Source organism: Colossoma macropomum, unplaced genomic scaffold (assembly GCF_904425465.1).
Source record: "Colossoma macropomum unplaced genomic scaffold, Colossoma_macropomum, whole genome shotgun sequence".
Classification (NCBI taxonomy): Eukaryota; Metazoa; Chordata; class Actinopteri; order Characiformes; family Serrasalmidae; genus Colossoma; species Colossoma macropomum.
The window spans coordinates 33,473,470-33,488,683 of record NW_023494799.1 but is presented as its reverse complement, the minus strand read 5'-3'; the positions used below and the strand labels follow the sequence as shown (position 1 = coordinate 33,488,683).

Sequence of the window (15,214 nt, the reverse complement as noted above, 5' to 3'; positions counted from 1 at the left end):
ATGGACAAAGACAAACGCTGAATGGAGCAAAATCTCCTTACATCTCCATACAGTAAAGTCGCTGTTGTGGAGATACATGTTTTTCTTTGGACAACGACAAAATGTAATGCTGATTATTCTAAAATAGTGGTAAACCTTTGGGGATGATTTTTTCATGAATGGATTTTAAAAATATATTTTTAACATTGAACATTTTAGGCCTTCTCAAAACTGTCGTAAAACATCGTCTCAGGCATCACGCACCATATTCATAACCATTTCATGCAATAGCTTTCTGGGTGGGAGCTTATAGAGGCATGAAATTCTTCAGATATCGTTCCTATCAGCACCACTGTCAACAATACTGATTTGTTGTTTTGAACAACTTTGTTTACATGTTAACATGTTAATTATGCAGAAATCCTGAAACTAAAAATACTGCATTAAAATCTAAAATATGAAATAACTTTCACAAGAGTCTAAAATATACATTATCTGCCACAGGGGTCCACGCCACCAAGGACTGCCCCTCAGCCTATAAGGAACTGAACCAGTCCCCCATGCTGAACCTTGCAGATGGGCAACCCACACGGTCCCCCATGTTGCATTTCAAGCTGAGCCTGGCTGGGTTACGTTGGATGCCCAGCCACTAGACACTCGCCGAGGCCCTGGCTCCAGGTCCTAGTAACCCTATCCCAGGCAGGGTACACAATACACTGTGTCAGTTATTCTTAGGGGATTGGCGTTGTCGTGAAAAAATAAAACTTTGTGTGTAGGTATGTAATTCTATATGTCTGTGTATTAGAACAGTTGGACACTGGTAGTGGGCAGAAATGCTTGTAGCATACAACAATTTGTAGAGCAGTTTAGTTTTAAATGTGCTTTATAAATAAAATTAATTACTTCACATAGCCAATTCATGTAGAACAGGGCTGGCCTGAATCATTCAAAAAGTATTTGTATGTTCAGTTGGTATTTGTTTCCTTATAGTATTTGGAAGCCTAGTCTTTTATTGTCTTTTAAGTGGCAGATACTTTCAGTCCTAAAGTCTGATTGCCTGAGCTGCGTTCAAAGCCGTTGTAAAATACTGGATATACACGTGTGACCGCCTCACAACAACTGAATTCTGTATTACTGCACCAGGAAAAACTACACTAAACTACACAAATGTACACTAACTGGACTACATTTGTTGGCGTAGTAGATTATTATTACTAAAAACAAATTATTTGTTTCTAATTTTAAATTTGTGTATTTAAGCAGATTTTATGTTGTTCGCCACGAGAGACTGTGTGTTACAGTGTTATATTACAGTTAAGGAGGTTCCAAAAATAACACACTTACCTGTGATAAAATCACTGTAACACACGGTCTCTGTGGTTTATTGCATTAAGTGAGCCCCTAAAAAGTGTTTCCTACTCAGTTAAGTTCCCTCTTTTCTTTACAAGACTGAAGCTTGTTGAACAACATTCAGGTGCAGAAGCTAAGTGCAGCCGGTCACTTGTTCAGCCACCATTTAGCAGAGAGATGAAGACAAACATAGATAGCAGGCTAGCTAAACGGTTTGGTTGATTCCTGTAAGATATGAACAGCTGTAAATCTATACAAATTTAGTAAGAAACACTAAAATGACTTGCCGACTTCTCAATCCTGAACAAGATTTTTCTTCAATCAAAATAGTTATTTTACTGGCTATAGAACTGTCCTTGGAGCACTAAGTTAGCAGTGTTATTAACTGAATGTGAACTGAAAATGAACTGGCTATTTATTCAGTAAACCAGCATAACTGACTATAAAAAAAATCACTAAACAAAGATTTAAAAAGATTTACTTACTTCTGTTACAAAGGTAAGCAAAAATCTCCTTATCTGGCACAACGTTACGGCACATCTGGCTCCTGGCATCTTCGGAATACCCATCATAACAAGAGATGTTTAAGTATGTCACTATTTGTACAAATCAAAAAACGGAATATTTTGATCACATTTTAAAAATAATGGTTAATTACAAAATGTGGATATTGTTTTTAAGGTTATTGAAGTCAAGTATTCAAGCACTGTATAGAAACACTAACGAGTATTCGAGGCCTGTAAAATGCTGTTTGGGATAGCCCTAATCTAGAAGGTATATTTTAATCGCAGATTTTTTAAAAGAGAGTAATCCAGTTTAATTGATTAATTGTGACAGCCCTGTGCTTCTCTTTGCAGCTCACCCCAAATATATTTGTCAAATTGCGTATTGTACTTTATATTGTGTGTCAAGATACGTTCCCTGTGCATTGGTTTAATATATTTGTCACCTTCTGAAAAACTTCAGGGCAAGCTTGAAACGCTTCGCTTCCGAGTTCTGTGGCTCTGGTTCCCAACCTTGGTCTTGAAGGCCCACTGCTCTGCACATTTTAGTGCTTTCCCTGCTCTAACATGCCCACTTCAACTCTGGAAGGGCTTGTTAATTAGCAGATTAGTTAGAGCAGGGATAACAATAAGATGTGTAGGACAGGGATCCTCCAGGACCAGGGCTGAGAACTATTGTACTGTTGGACTCAGTGGTCTGTTTTATCTGGATTCTGATTTCCACTGTGATCGGAAATGGATACTTCATGGTTATCCAAGTCCTGGATATTCATCATAGTCAGGTCTCCCAGTTCCACATCACTGGACATTAAAGCTGGAGAAGAGGAGTTCTCCACAAAGTCCCCTAAGTCCTCCTCAGGCTTGAGCCCAATGTTGTCAGGAATGATCTCCACCTCAATGTCTGACGAATCCTCGCTCTCCTTGAACCACACGGTTTTGTGTCTGTTCTGCCTCCTCCTCTCTTTAGTCAGAATGGATTTGACTTGGTCTTTAGCTCCCCGGGCTTTGGGGTGGCCGACTGGGCTGCTGCGGTGTACGTGGTTTGTATGAACTCTCATGCCACATAAGTTGCAGTGTCTTTGCCTCTCGCGGGGCATCACTCTCAGCCTTCCCGTTTGAGCTACCTCCAACTTCCTCTCTCTCTTTTCCGCTCTTCTGTTGCCTGACCTGCCCATGTCACCTTCATTCAGGAAGCCGTCGTTGGTGAACTGCAGGCTGTCTCTTGGCCTTGGCCTGTTAGTGGGACGATTAAGCTGCAAGCATGGACCTAAACACTGAATGGGGGCATAAGATCAATCCCACTTTTTGTTAAATCAGATGGACATCAGCAAATGCACCATTTATTTGATGTTAAATTGATCTTGTTCTAATTCTATTGTCTCTGACACTTTGTATAATATGAGCAATCAGAGCCGGACTCACAGAGCTTTGATGAGAAGTTGCTGACCTCAGATAACTTGAGTGTATTGGGGTTCTCCTTCTTCAGACGGGAGATGAGGTACCCAATCACAATGAGGCAGAGCACCAGCAGAGCAGCCATTACAAAGCCCAGCAAAGCCATATCTCCAGCACGGTATCCCTCTGAGGGCGACTGAACTCCCGCAGCTGTGAAGGAGACCGTGGAACATAAGCATTGAAATACTTGTTTAAACAGGATGACTCAGTATGACTTTAATATGATGGTTCAGCTAGAAATCAAAGTTACACACTTGTCTCCTTACACTCTCAGAAAAAAAGGTACAGGGTGGCACCCTAAAGCCACTAGGGTGGTGGCCCTCAAGGGTACGTCTTCAGCACCTTTAAGCTCCAGTCATACTAGACATTTGCCATTTGTATTATTATTGTATTAGAAGGTGCAGTTAGCAAGCTAGTTCCCCATAAATAGTAAAAACATGTGGAAATAATTATATCTGACATACTCACAGGAGTATAGTGCTGCACTGTGATCTATTGTGAATGTAATATGAAGGTATACATAATTGGCACAGTTGGTGGCAGTGGGGTGACTTATGTGCAGCTGCTGTTAGCCAAGGAGCTAACATTGCAGTTAGCAAGCAGGCTAACTCCCCTATTACGAACAGTAAAATCACAATAGTAAAGATCATACATTCTTACAACTGACTGCATCTCATGCAGTCTCTCATTCATTTACTTAAAGGCAGTAGGGAAGAAATGTTTGTGCTTAGACACTGGTTAAAGTAGCGCTTCCTCCATTTTGGATCTGTGGTGCTGCTATAAGAATGGTTAGTCAAAGCAGCCAAAGCAGCAACGTCTTTGGTTAAAGATGCAAATTCATGTGTCAAAGTTCACCACGGAAACCAGTCGTCATGGTGAATTTCATTGAAATGAATGTAATTTGCGCCTTCCGTCCAATGGCCCCTGGGATATGCTCCAGCTCCCCCCAAGAAGGGTAAGCGGCTTAGAAAATATGTGTGTGTGTGTGAATGTAATTTCCTCAAAGATTTCACATCAAACTAGTGTGACTTTAGGTAGGGAACATATTTGTATCATGTTCTATTGCAATAATTTTTTTTAGCTACCCTGACTTCAGGTTTTTTTATTTTTCTCTTTAAAAACTCTTTAATGTGCACAACTGGGCCTTAAGAACCATTTTGAACCTTTTAGAGTGCATTAATATTGTTTGTATCTTTGTGGGACAGCGTACCTTAAATGTGGTTGATAAGCCAAGATATATATTGGTGTATAGATATATATTGGCTCCTGCTACTTTTTTAGCAATTCAAAATATGCTTGTTCATTTATAGATAACAGTGTATCAAACAGAGTCAGAATCCACGTAAGAAATTACTTCATGCTGGTTGAAGCAAATGTGTAATGATTAACCTTTTCAGCTCCTTGGGACCACCGGTGGATCCAAAACGCACTTTGTCATATTTTTCATAACTTTCATATTTCATAAGCTACATTCAAAAGGTGGGTGTCATATGAGAGCTGTAACTGTCTTCTTTCCAGTCAAATAGATCGGTAATGTAATTTTAAACCTTTAGAATAAAAGAAGCTGAACTCACAATTTTTTTGTCTACTGAAAGTCGACCCATTTTTCCACAAATCTGGGCTATAAACTATAAACAGATGGCGTCTCTTCAGTGATCTGCTCTGTAAAAATGATTTTTATAAAAAAATACAAAGAGCGTCTAAGATTTTTGGCTTTCAGCAGTAAATTGTAAGCATATAGCAATATGTGTGATCATAAAACACATGTTCTGTTAATTTGAGGGGAGCTTTTACAAAAAAAAATAAAATAAAATAAAAATTTACATTTATTTCATGCAGTTACTGAATAATTTGCCTTACAATTTGATCATGTAAATTCAGTTGGAAAAAACAAAATATTCCCTGGTCAATAAGAGGCATGATGCTAAACTCATGGCTATAATCTTCATTAGTCTCGTAGCTGCAGTGCAAAACTAAAAAATATTTCAGATACCAAACATGTCTTTGCTGATCAACTACATTAGGTCTAAGAAGAAGAATGTGTAAATATGATATTTGGCTGAATCATCACTGTAAATGCAGCTACAGAGCAGTTATGATTCTTTTCAAATGAAAGAACTCACGTGGTAAAACAACCACGGACAAAGCTGCTGTCCCTGATTCACCAGTAGATACATCAACAGCCCGGACCTGCAAACAACCAAAAACCCTTTCAGATTGCTACCATGGAATGGTCATATTTTTGGTAAATAATTGCTCAAATCTGTAAGTTATCTTGAGAAATCTACATAAATTAGTTCTTCATGTGGGAAATTATATTTAGATGGTAGATGCTGTGGAACTTGTACTTGCCTGCAAAGCAAAGGAGTCGGTCCGCACAGCTTTCTTCAGAAGCACAAACCCATCTGTGGTTATGTTGACATAACTGCTGTACTGTACTTCATATCTTATGTCTGGATTTATTCCCTGTCAATGCAAATACAATATGCAGAGATCCAACTGTATAGCATCGCTCCAGTGGTGTGACACTATTTAAATGAGTTAAACTACCTTCTGCCTAAAATATTAAAAAATGGTGTTACACTGCAACCTACATTTGCAAAGTCATCATCCCTGGCTTTGACTCTAAAGGGTCTGTTTGAAGTCCTGTCCCTGAGCACCATGTTCTCAGGGCCCGAGTTGCTGTAAACATACGCCTCATATCGCTCCCTCTCGAATTTCGGTGGGTTCCTGCTCTTTTTCATCACCTCAATGTTGACTGAGGTGGAGGCAAACTGGTCTCTGTTTGACACCTGTGAAGCCTGGTTGAAGCAACATCAATAGAATATTTAATTAATATCAATTCCATTGATTTCTGAAATTCTGCATAAATCAACTGTTAAGATGTAAACAAAGTCATTAAGAGTGGTCTGATGTGAAACGCAGCGTTCTAGAGAAACAGGCTGACTCAGAATAGGAATAAGACATCCAAAGCGTTTAATGCCTTTAAAAGCTACACTGTGCTGCCAAAAGTATGTGGACACCTGACTACCACACCAGTATGAGCTTATTGGACATCCCTTTCCAAATTCCATTAATATTGAGTTTGTCTCCCTTGTGGCTATAACAGTCGCCGCTCTTCTGGGAAGGCCTTCCATAAGATTTTGGAGTGTGTCTGTGGAAATTTGCGCCCATTCAGTCAGAATAGCATTTGTGAGGTCAGGTACTGATGAGAGGGCCTGGCTCACAACAGACGTTCCAATCCATCCGAAAGATGTTCAGTGAGGTTGAGGTCAGGGCTCGGTACAGGCCACTGGAGCTCCTCCACACCAATGTCAAACCATGTGTATATGGACCTCGCTTTGTGCACAGGGGTGTAGTCATGCTGGAACAGGAAAAAGCATTCCCCAAACTGTTGTCACAAAGTTGGATATAATTGTCTAAAATGTTTCTGTTTGCTGCAGCATTAACATTACCCTTCAATAAGGGGCCAAGCCAAAACCCTGAAAAACATCCCCAGTCCATTATCCCTCCTCCGCCCAACTTTACTGTTGGTTTGTGTGGTCTACTTGGTTTGCGTGGCCTACGGCTTTGTGGCTGAGCTGTTGTATCTCCTAGAAGTTTCTATTCCACAGTAATAGCACTTACAGTTGATTGGGGCAGATCTAGCAGGGCAGAAATTGGATTAAGTGACTTGTGACAACTGTGGCATGCTATCAAAGGAGATTACATGGCTATGTGCCTGTTTTTATATACCTGTTAGCAAAGGCTGTAGTGGGAACACCTGAACTCATTAATTAGTAGGGATGTTCACGTAATTCTGGCCACATAGTGTACTTTACAGAAAGCTTTTACATTGCTATGAATATGTTTCCTGATGCTGGAGACCCTGTTTCACGAGCGTATTGTGATTTCATGTTATATGATTTTATAAACCTGTTCTTGGCAGAGTGGTACATGGAGGGCATTGTAAGGCAAATTAGTTCATAAAGACTTTTTTTTCTAATTTACCACTATTTTGCAATTTTCAACATTACATATAAAAACTCAGAAGATCAGAAGAAGGTTCACTGGTCATTTTTGATGGTACACAAAATGGCTATATTTGTATATTGTTAATTAGGTATTTCACATCAAACCCCTCTGAATGACTTTGTTTCCATCTCAACGACTCAACGTTGTATACAAAAACTTTGAACATTTTCAGAATTCCTTTTTAAATAGATTACAATCTTTAAAATTGGTTGGTAAACTTATAAAAAAAAATCTAATCATGTTTTAAGATGCTTCAAGCTCATACTATGCAACAGTCACCATCCACAATTTAGGTTCTAGTATCTTAGTACTAAAGAGGTACAGTAAAACATGCTGCTTACCAAAACTGTGAGTGATATCGGGCCTGCAATATCAGCTGGTTTTAACATGGTTATGTTTCCAGTGGTTTCATCTATTTGAAATATACTGTCTTCATTCCCTAGATTACACAAGTCGGTAAACACAACCATCTTATATACAGATCTATTAAATCCAGCTGTTCTCTTAAATAGCAAGAATTACAAAAACTATTACCTCGAACAATTTTGTAGCTTATCTCCTCATTTCTGCTTTTGTCACCATCTCTGGCATAGATTGGCCCTGGCTGCAACTGTAACGGGCCATCCTGAGAATCAAATATGCTCAAATGTGATTATTCTGCCGTGCATGTACTTCTTTAAGAATGATGTATTTCAGTGTAAATGACTTCCATAAGCATAATGTACACAAAGTCAGACTTTTATCATCCTAAATTATGCAGGAAAGATTGTTTACCTGTTTTTCTGTTAGATTGACTCTTCCTTTATACCCAAGACTTAGGCAGATCTTGGCAGTACCAAGAGTGGTCCTCATACATGGCTGGAACCAGGGTGGACGGTTGTCTATGTCTTTTATATTGACTCTTATAGTTGTGGTAGCTGTGAAGGACAGCTGGTCTGGTGGTGGAGGTGATGGAGTATCCTGTCAAAATGAAGAACTCTTTATGAGCGGTTTGGACATATTGTCTGTAGATGTACTGTCCATGCTTACTTTCCTCGACTGTTCCGTGCCTGAAATATCCGCTTACCTGCACATATAAAGTCAGTGTCACCTGCTGGACGACATCGTAATCCAAAGTCTTGTTCACGAGGATGTTTGGTTTGTACATACTCTCTAGTCTGAAATACATGTTCTGCAGAAAGGGAAATATGAATGATTCCCGCATTATAATCAGTTCAAAGTAATGAGGAGCAGGAGCTGGATGTAAACAAAGTGAAATGCACAATTTATCAGCTTTAATTTCTTTACAGTGGTGGGGATGGGAACCAAGGGTTGTATCATTCCTAATATACCATAATGCCTATATAGATTGTTATTTACCATCCAAAATGACCAGTGATTCTACATGTGTCTCCTGTGTTATATGTAACTTTGATAATGGCAAAATAGTGATATCAAAAAAAATAAGTTTTCCTTAGGGATTTCTTTTGCCTTACAACACCATGCATGTACCTCTCCATCATGAGTAGATAAAAAAATAAATATTTTAGGCCAAAACCTTATCTCAAACAATCATAAAACAGTATCTCAGGCATCAGGCAGCATATTCCTATTCATGTCATGCTACAGCTTTCTGTGATATCGCTTTTAAAGGCTTTGAACTCTTCAGATGTCTGGTTCCTATCACCACTACTGTGAACATCTCTGACTAGCTAAATTGCTTTAGAACAGCACATTTCACGTCTGACTGCTCAGAATGATGTTGTTTAAATTTAAAAAGTTTAATTATTTAGAAATTTTGAACAATCAGTAGAAATCACTTTTACAAAAACTGCATTAAGAATGCCAAAAAACAACAAGTTCACTTATAATGTTAGTTTGGGTTTATGTACCCAAAACATAATTCATTTTTACACAACCATTTTCTAATCTCTTTTTGTCCCTTATAATTAAACAGGCTATTTTTGTTGCTGTGCCTTTAAGAATGATATATGTAAATGAGCTCTGCTCTGATTGGCTGCCCTGTAATACCCATTCAAATAGCAGTCCAGACTGAAACACTGTTTATAATTTAAGGCTGAATGGGCGTGAATAAATTCCATACGCTTTAAAGGGCGTATATATGTACATGAGTTGATTTTTGTGATTAATTGGTTAAGTCAAAACAGGCTGCTTTTGCAGCTTAGTTTCCTTATAGGGATTGAATGGACTGGGGAGTAAATCGCTACTGTCAAAACAAAATCTCCAAAATGGTAACTTTACAGAAAGTAAAAGCATGTTTTACTTTTAATGTAAGTCAATGGAACCAGACTTTTTTTCTAAGTATATTTTGGCTGTTTCTTTTGGTCCATTCTTCGTTGAATGGAAATATGAGGTTTTGTACCAACAACAGCGAAATGACACGTTTTGAAGACTGTTTACATATCAGATCAAACTATTTTATTTAAGAAAACGCAGTGCAGAAAATTCTTAAATTTTTCTTAAATTTTGTTATTTTTAGTCCCATTTGTGTGGGTTTATGTACCAAAAACAGTTGTAATTCATTTTTACGCAATCATTTTCCAACCTTTCCAATCTTTATACCTTAGACTTAATCAGCTGTTTTTTTTGTTACTGAGCCTTTCAGACTGATGTGTAATATGACCTCTGTTCTGATTGGCTGCCCTGTTTTATGCCTCATTTAAGAAGCAGTCCAGCCTGAAATACTCCTTATAACTTCAGTGTGAATGGGCGGGGCTAAACTGCTGAAGGCTGAATAGGCAGATAAATGTAAATGTGCTGTTTTTAGTCACATCACAGAAACAAGTAATTTAAAACAAGCCGTTTATATGTGGCAGCTTAGTTTCCATACCGCGTCAAACTGGAAAATTAGTTTTTCCATGATACAAGCCCTTTAAGAATAATAAAGATTTTCATAAGACAATATTTGAGAAGTATGTTTTTGGAGAACTGTATTTAAGAGCATTCTTATAGTATTTGTCTTAGGTAAGTTTTTTTCATGGAAAAGCTTTCATGAATCCAGCCCCAGGATTGGTTACTTACCACATTCGGCTCCATGGTGTAGTATAACACCCCGGAATCATCATCTTTGGCTTCAATCAGGCCAACGCTGGTATTAATAGGCATGAGCTGTGAAAGAAGGATAATGTCATAGTATATGATGTAAAATGAAAATCACCATATGAACACATTATAAAAAAGCATAATTAGAGTTGCCTGTGGCTTTACAGAATCACTAAATGTTCTCACCTCATTAACTTCTAGCTCATATTCACTCCGGGCAAACGATGGAGGGTTGTCATTGATATTCTCCACTTGGACAAGCACAGTCAAAGTGATCTGTGGACAGCAAAAAGAAGGATTGGCTGTAGTCTATTTCAGCACATGCAGATTTCTTGTATGAAACACCAGTACCCACACATCAGACAGAAGACATTAGCTTTTAACAGCATGCTGCAAATAGAACAATTCAGACTCCTGGCCTGAAATAGAATGTGAAGCTGTTCAGATTCTTCTGCCCAAATTCATTAGCATAGTCCCAAATTAGCATTGTGTTGTAAGTGTGACTAATGCTGCTATGTGTGAGACACTTACGCTTTTAAAGCCTGTTTTATTGCAGCGGACCTGAACCGCAAGCTCCTCAGGATTTAATAGCTTCTGAAAAAAGAAAAATATGCATTAACACCATGTGTACTAGTATCTGCTTCAGATGTGCTGTCAATTTATTCAGCGTTCAATATTTCACATTAACCTGAAGTCTTCTTATCCAGAGAAGACTCTGTGCTTGTAAGTGTGGAAGGAATTAGCATTTTTTCTACAAACAGCAGTTTTATCACATTAGTAAATACAATAATATGAGACTTGCAGAATTCTTGTGGCCTTTAATTGTCAGATGTTTCCTAAATTCACAATCTTGCTTCTAAAAAAATGAAAAACAGATTTGTTTAAAAATTATATAGTATTATAAAAATGTATGTATGTTAAAAACTAAATAAAGCCTCAAGGATCATGTCTAGAAATGGCATAACGGCATCAATGGGCATCAGTATCAAACAAGTACCCTTAGAAAATGCAGGACTGGATATTGGAAGCTATGTCATTGTTATTTCATTATTTTCATTATTATTTGAAGCTTTGACTGGAAACAAAAGGCCTAAATTCTTGAAACACCCAACAAAAAATATCCAATCAGGATTTTATTCCGTCCATGTATCTAAGTAGATACACTCAAGTGAGCTCTGATTAAATCTGATTATGCCAGATTAAATACCAGCGTAATTAGAAACCAACCCATCACGTTTTGATTTCCAATGGATGAGACCTAATATATATATATATATATATATATATATATATATATATATATATATATATATATATATATATATATTTAAAATCACTGTTTCCCATACATTGTGTGTATGTTTTTCCTTCTCCTGTAAACTTACCATTTTGCAGATGTGAGGTTTTGTTCTGACAGCAGTGATCTATATTTATATCTATCTATCCATATATATATATATATATATATATATATATATATTTATATATAATGTCTGTTATAATAATCAAATAAAACATTAAATGTATATTACAATATCTGTTTGTAATCTAGAACGGGCAAAAAATAAAAAATGTTCATGCTCATTTGCCATAGCTTAGCGCTATTAAACTACTAGAATCCTATAATTGCGCTAGCAGAAATCAGCATTTTCATAAAGCTGTTTCTTTGGAATCATTTGACAGCCTGAACTGAAGGCCCAGCTCTAATAGTTATGGTTCACCAGTGGATGTCGGGAAAAAAGAATGAATCCAGTCCAAACCTGGCCTGAAATAGCACACATGCACATTGTGTGATGTCATGTTAGCTATATAATTCTACCTGTGAGGCAGAAGAGTGTTTGAGTAGTTCAAGCATGCTAGCCTACTTTAGATGCTCATCTTAAGTGAAGGGCTTCAATTAAAACTAGCTGATTTCTATGCTTAGTAGTTTTTAAAGAACAGACATTGGACTGATCTCCCTATCAGAAACACATTACTGTGCCACCTCTACTTTTTTTCCATTTTGATATTTAACCAAGAGTTTTAGGTCCATTTTCAGAGGAAAAGCTGATGGTAAACATACCTCAAAATCTAGCCGTTTCTTCACTATCAGAAAGGAGCCCTTCAGATCAAAGGCATCCTCTGGGTTCTCTATGAGAGTCAGTGTGACATCCTTTGTTGTTGTGTTAATATAAGCAACAACGATGTCAATTGTGTTGTTCTCTTTAATTGTCACAGGCTCTGAGGGAACTGAACAAACTGAAGAGAGAAGACAAATATTACTGTGCTTAATGAACCACAAGAGAAGCTACAAATAAACAACAACCAAAGATGATTTTACTTCATTTAGTGAATATAGAAAGAGGGCAAGTACATGAGTTCCAGTACAGAGAACTATATTTCATCATTCATATGGTGAGGCTTAAAAGCAGACTGATTAGCGAGTTTCTGAATCTTTGAACTGCATTTTAAGGAAAAGCACACGTTCTTCGGCTGATCCCGAACGGAGAGCCAAGAGGAAATTGTAGCATTTTATCTCTGTGCTGGTAATATCCACTCTAAAATGACAACAATCTGTCTAACCCATTTGTAACACAGCAGTCAGAATGGAGAAATTATTACATATTACGTGTCGTCAGTACAGTCATGTACGATAAAACTCCACAGCACTTCACAACGAGCAAACATTACTTATGCACTGTCAGCAAGTGCTTGAAGCTTGAACTATGAAACAAGTCTTACTTACTTTTTTGGCCTAGGCAGAGTTTATGAAGAAAGAACACTAACATGCAGCTGAAGGCAAACTTTACAGATTTTCGCAAATATTTCCTTTCCATGTCCCAGTATCTGACGAACACAAATAAGTATGGAGGACTATGGGGCCGTGGCACCAGCTGGTACTTCTTCACATAAAGCACTGACTGTGTTAGCTGATGAGTGGGAGTTGACTCCAGTCGCAATGTTTGTGACTTCATCTTACGGTCATATATTGCCTAAAGAGCTTGCCAACAGTGGACTGCTCCCTCCTACAAAAATACTTGCATCTGTTTTTGAGGGGTCATTTTGTATTAGTGTGGATGCTCCATCGCAGAGAAATGGCACAAGAATGTACCTGCAGAATGGAGGCATTTTAACTTCTTGGCACTGAAATACAGAAGAAATGCAGTCTACATTTGTGAGGCTTTTCAGATGTAAAAGAGCCAAGCCTGAAAGAAGACTCTAGTCAAATACATTGGACCAAGTCTCTGAGCCAAGATTAGGCCTAGAGTGCTAGACTAAAACAGTGTGAATCATTGAATCTGGATTAAGATATTATAAAACATGAAATATTCCCTACTGTTTCTTTCTCAAAAGCTGGCCACTGGGCCTCAATGAGTAGTTTTCAGGGTAGAAATCTAGGACATATAGGGTCAGTTTCCCCAGAAAAGATTTAAGCCAAGTTGTGGAGCTATTAAAGGGAGAAAATGTAGTTTAGGACTAGGCTTAATCCCTGTCTGGAAAACGAACCCTATATGACCTAGATATTTGAGTTTTACCCTGATAACTACTCGTTGAAGCCTAATGGCCTGCATAAACAGGGCTGGACTGTAACCAAATGCAATTATTCAGAATATAGAAACTGAATATAGAAAGTATCTGTATTCAGTCCATGTTATATTTTATGTTACAGATACTTTTTTAATTTTCAAGAGAACACTTTTGGAAAACTTACTCGATAAATAAAAAAAAATCTACAGTGTTTAAAAGATACACCATCAATGTTTATTTATTAACTATTTTAAAATCAGCGCATGGCAGTGTGTGAAATAACCCCCCCAAACTGTGATTGGGGGGTCTCTATGTTTCACTGTGGACTGAACACGTAATTTTTACTTTGGTATTATGGAGTGCAACCTCCCATATTTTGCACCTTGTAGCAAAGACACTTAATAGACGCACTCCAAAGAGAAACTCAACAAACAGCCTCTACAAACACTGTCGTTCCTGCTAAAGCCTGAGTAGACTGATAAATCAATATGACGAGCCAGTTATTTATCTCAGTGTTACTGAGCTTTTTGACTGAACTGAAAAGCAGTAGACATTTCTAGAGTGATAAGTTTAGCAGCAGTGTTATACTGGACTGTGTGCATTTTGTGGCATGGTGTTACATACATGTCATTAACTGAAAATCACATACTTGCTCACTTTATAGTCAAATTATTAATATATTTTATTGTGATATGATGAATTGTTTATAGATATATTGTTTATAGATAATATAAATAATATGTATGTTATAGATAATAATACTTTTATAAGCAAAAAAAAATCTATAAACTACATCTATATATATTAAAAGAATAATATATGTTGTTTATAGATAATAATTATTCAATATTCATATTATTTCATATAGTAATAGAAGAAAACTGCCAGCCAGTAACAATAACAGCAAGGAACAGTGTGAATGATGTAAAAATTACATCAGCAGAGTCTTTCCCATGTACCTTGCAATATATTCTCAGTGTATTCTAACTGTATTCTGAATATGCTACTTTTTATGTAGTGTAAAAGAAAATGTCACTGAATAGTTATACAGTATTCTGTATATCTATTCAATAGTATCAGTATTCCACCACTATGTTTTCAAAGTATTGCACCCAACTCTGATAATAACACACATCACCGCTATCTTTTTCCAGACATGAAAGAGATTGAGAGAAAAAAAAAAGGCCCAACTTCAAGTTGAGTGGTACATTCTTACAAATGAAAGTGCCAAAAGTTTCTTTGGGGCGATGCCATAGATGAACCACCTTTCAGCGAATGGTTCTTTAAATAACCATATTTGTAAAAAGATATAAGTCTGAAGATCCATTTTAAGTTTAGTAATGTATAAGTCCGAGCTGTCTTGC

The 15,214-nt window shown here is 37.3% G+C and overlaps 1 protein-coding gene across 1 annotated transcript; it reads right to left on the bottom strand.

Annotated features, from left to right (window-relative positions):
* Window positions 1-2,028: 2,028 nt before the first annotated feature.
* cdhr5a (cadherin-related family member 5a) lies at window positions 2,029-13,211 on the bottom strand. Its single transcript, XM_036587382.1, has 14 exons — window positions 13,069-13,211; window positions 12,406-12,581; window positions 10,875-10,937; window positions 10,530-10,619; window positions 10,323-10,409; window positions 8,368-8,472; window positions 8,076-8,261; window positions 7,836-7,926; window positions 7,643-7,740; window positions 5,882-6,088; window positions 5,640-5,753; window positions 5,411-5,477; window positions 3,280-3,437; window positions 2,029-3,106 (listed from the first exon to the last, which is right to left on the bottom strand). The coding sequence occupies exons 1-14, from the start codon at window positions 13,157-13,159 to the stop codon at window positions 2,522-2,524; spliced, it is 2,118 nt and encodes a 705-aa protein (XP_036443275.1). The 5' UTR covers window positions 13,160-13,211; the 3' UTR covers window positions 2,029-2,521.
* Between the last annotated feature and the right edge of the window lie 2,003 nt (window positions 13,212-15,214).

What these genes read in the sequence shown, in the direction of transcription:
- cdhr5a (XM_036587382.1), bottom strand. Translation starts at nt 13,159, where the DNA reads ATGGAAAGGAAATATTTGCGAAAATCTGTAAAGTTTGCCTTCAGCTGC. An exon ending in AGAAACGGCTAGATTTTGAG is followed by an intron (nt 10,938 to 12,405) that starts GTATGTTTACCA and finishes TTCTTTTTTCAG; the next exon opens with AAGCTATTAAATCCTGAGGA. An exon ending in ATAAAACAGGCTTTAAAAGC is followed by an intron (nt 10,620 to 10,874) that starts GTAAGTGTCTCA and finishes TGCTGTCCACAG; the next exon opens with ATCACTTTGACTGTGCTTGT.